Raw genomic sequence first — 1,330 nt, 5'->3', positions numbered from 1 at the left:
ATTTATTTCTTGACATATAATGATATGCTTTGTATTTTTTAAACTGTGTGTGTGTGTGTGTGTGTGTGTATTTTGGATTTGGAGAAGGAATGTGGTAGTGATGGGCTAAGTGGTGGTGGGATAAACTCAAGAAAGCACAAATTTAAGTAGCTATGTTTAAATATATAGAGGGTTCCTTTCCTCCCCCTTTTTCAGTTCAGGAATTTATGTTTCATTGTGCTGCTTATTTAATGTCATTATATAAAAACTTATATTTTTACTTATCCCCCCCTCCCTCCATTCTTTCTGTTAATGATAGTGACAGTTCAGAATGTAGTCTGTGAAAGTTCACAGCATGACAGTCTATTTTATGGGGGTATTAGGGATGTATTGACTATTGTATCTCTAAAAGGCTAATTTTAAAAATTCACTTCTTAAAGTGATGATTCCATCTTTGAGCCTTTACAGTTTTGGAGCAGCTAGTTTTCTCCTTTTTGGTTTGCTTTTCTAATAATTTAGTATTGAGTTTTGACAATTCTTCAAGAAGCCTTATTTAATAAATCTAGAAAAATCTATATATCCTCTTTCAAGAAGCCTTACTTGAGAAATCTACAACCATCATATTGTTTTTAAAAAGATAGAGTAACATGTCTGGCTCCCGCTCTCACAGCCATTGCAGTACATTGAGCTCCATAGAGACAGCGCCGGGGCAAGTGCGAGCCAGCCGGGCACTGGGTGACTGTGCTCGCTGAGGAAAGTAATTAAACATGGGCAAAGGAGATCCTAAGAAACCGAGAGGCAAAACGTCATCGTGTGCTTTCTTTGTGCAAACTTACTGGGATGAACACAAGAAGAAGCACCCAGATGCTTCAGTCAACTTCTCAGAGTTTTCTAAGAAGTGCTCAGAGAGGTGGAAGACCATGTCTGCTAAGGAGAAAGGAAAATTTGAAGACATGGCAAAGGCAGACAAGGCTCGTTATAAGAGAGAAATGAAAACTTATATTCCTCCTAAAGGGGAAACAAAAAATACATTCAAGGATCCCAATGAACCCAAGAGGCCTCCTTCGGCCTTTTTCTTGTTTTGTTCTGAGTATTGCCCAAAAATCAAAGGAGAGCATCCTGGCCTATCCATTGGTGACATTGCAGAGAAGCTGGGAGAGATGTGGAATAACACTGCTGCAGATGACAAGCAGCCTCATGAAAAGAAGGCTGCTAAGCTGAAGGAGAAATATGAAAAGGACATTGCTGCACACCGAGCTAAAGGAAAGCCTGATGCTGCCAAAAAGGGAGTTGTCAGGGCTGAAAAAAGCAAGAAAAAGAAGGAAGAGGAAGAAGATGAGGAAGATGATGC

The 1,330-nt window shown here is 39.5% G+C and overlaps 1 protein-coding gene across 1 annotated transcript in view; it reads left to right on the top strand.

Annotated features, from left to right (window-relative positions):
* The first annotated feature begins 607 nt into the window (after positions 1-607).
* Positions 608-1,330, top strand: part of LOC102757612 (high mobility group protein B1) — a 1,146-nt gene continuing 423 nt past the window's right edge. The window contains exon 1 of the mRNA XM_015563112.1: positions 608-1,328. Within this exon, the coding sequence (XP_015418598.1) occupies positions 747-1,328 (582 nt within the window). The 5' untranslated portion in view covers positions 608-746. The remainder of the gene's footprint in view (positions 1,329-1,330) is intronic.

Source organism: Myotis davidii, unplaced genomic scaffold (genome assembly GCF_000327345.1).
Source record: "Myotis davidii unplaced genomic scaffold, ASM32734v1 scaffold135, whole genome shotgun sequence".
Taxonomy (NCBI): Eukaryota; Metazoa; Chordata; class Mammalia; order Chiroptera; family Vespertilionidae; genus Myotis; species Myotis davidii.
The sequence above is the reverse complement of the archived record's forward strand: the minus strand, read 5'-3'. Positions and strand labels throughout refer to the sequence as shown.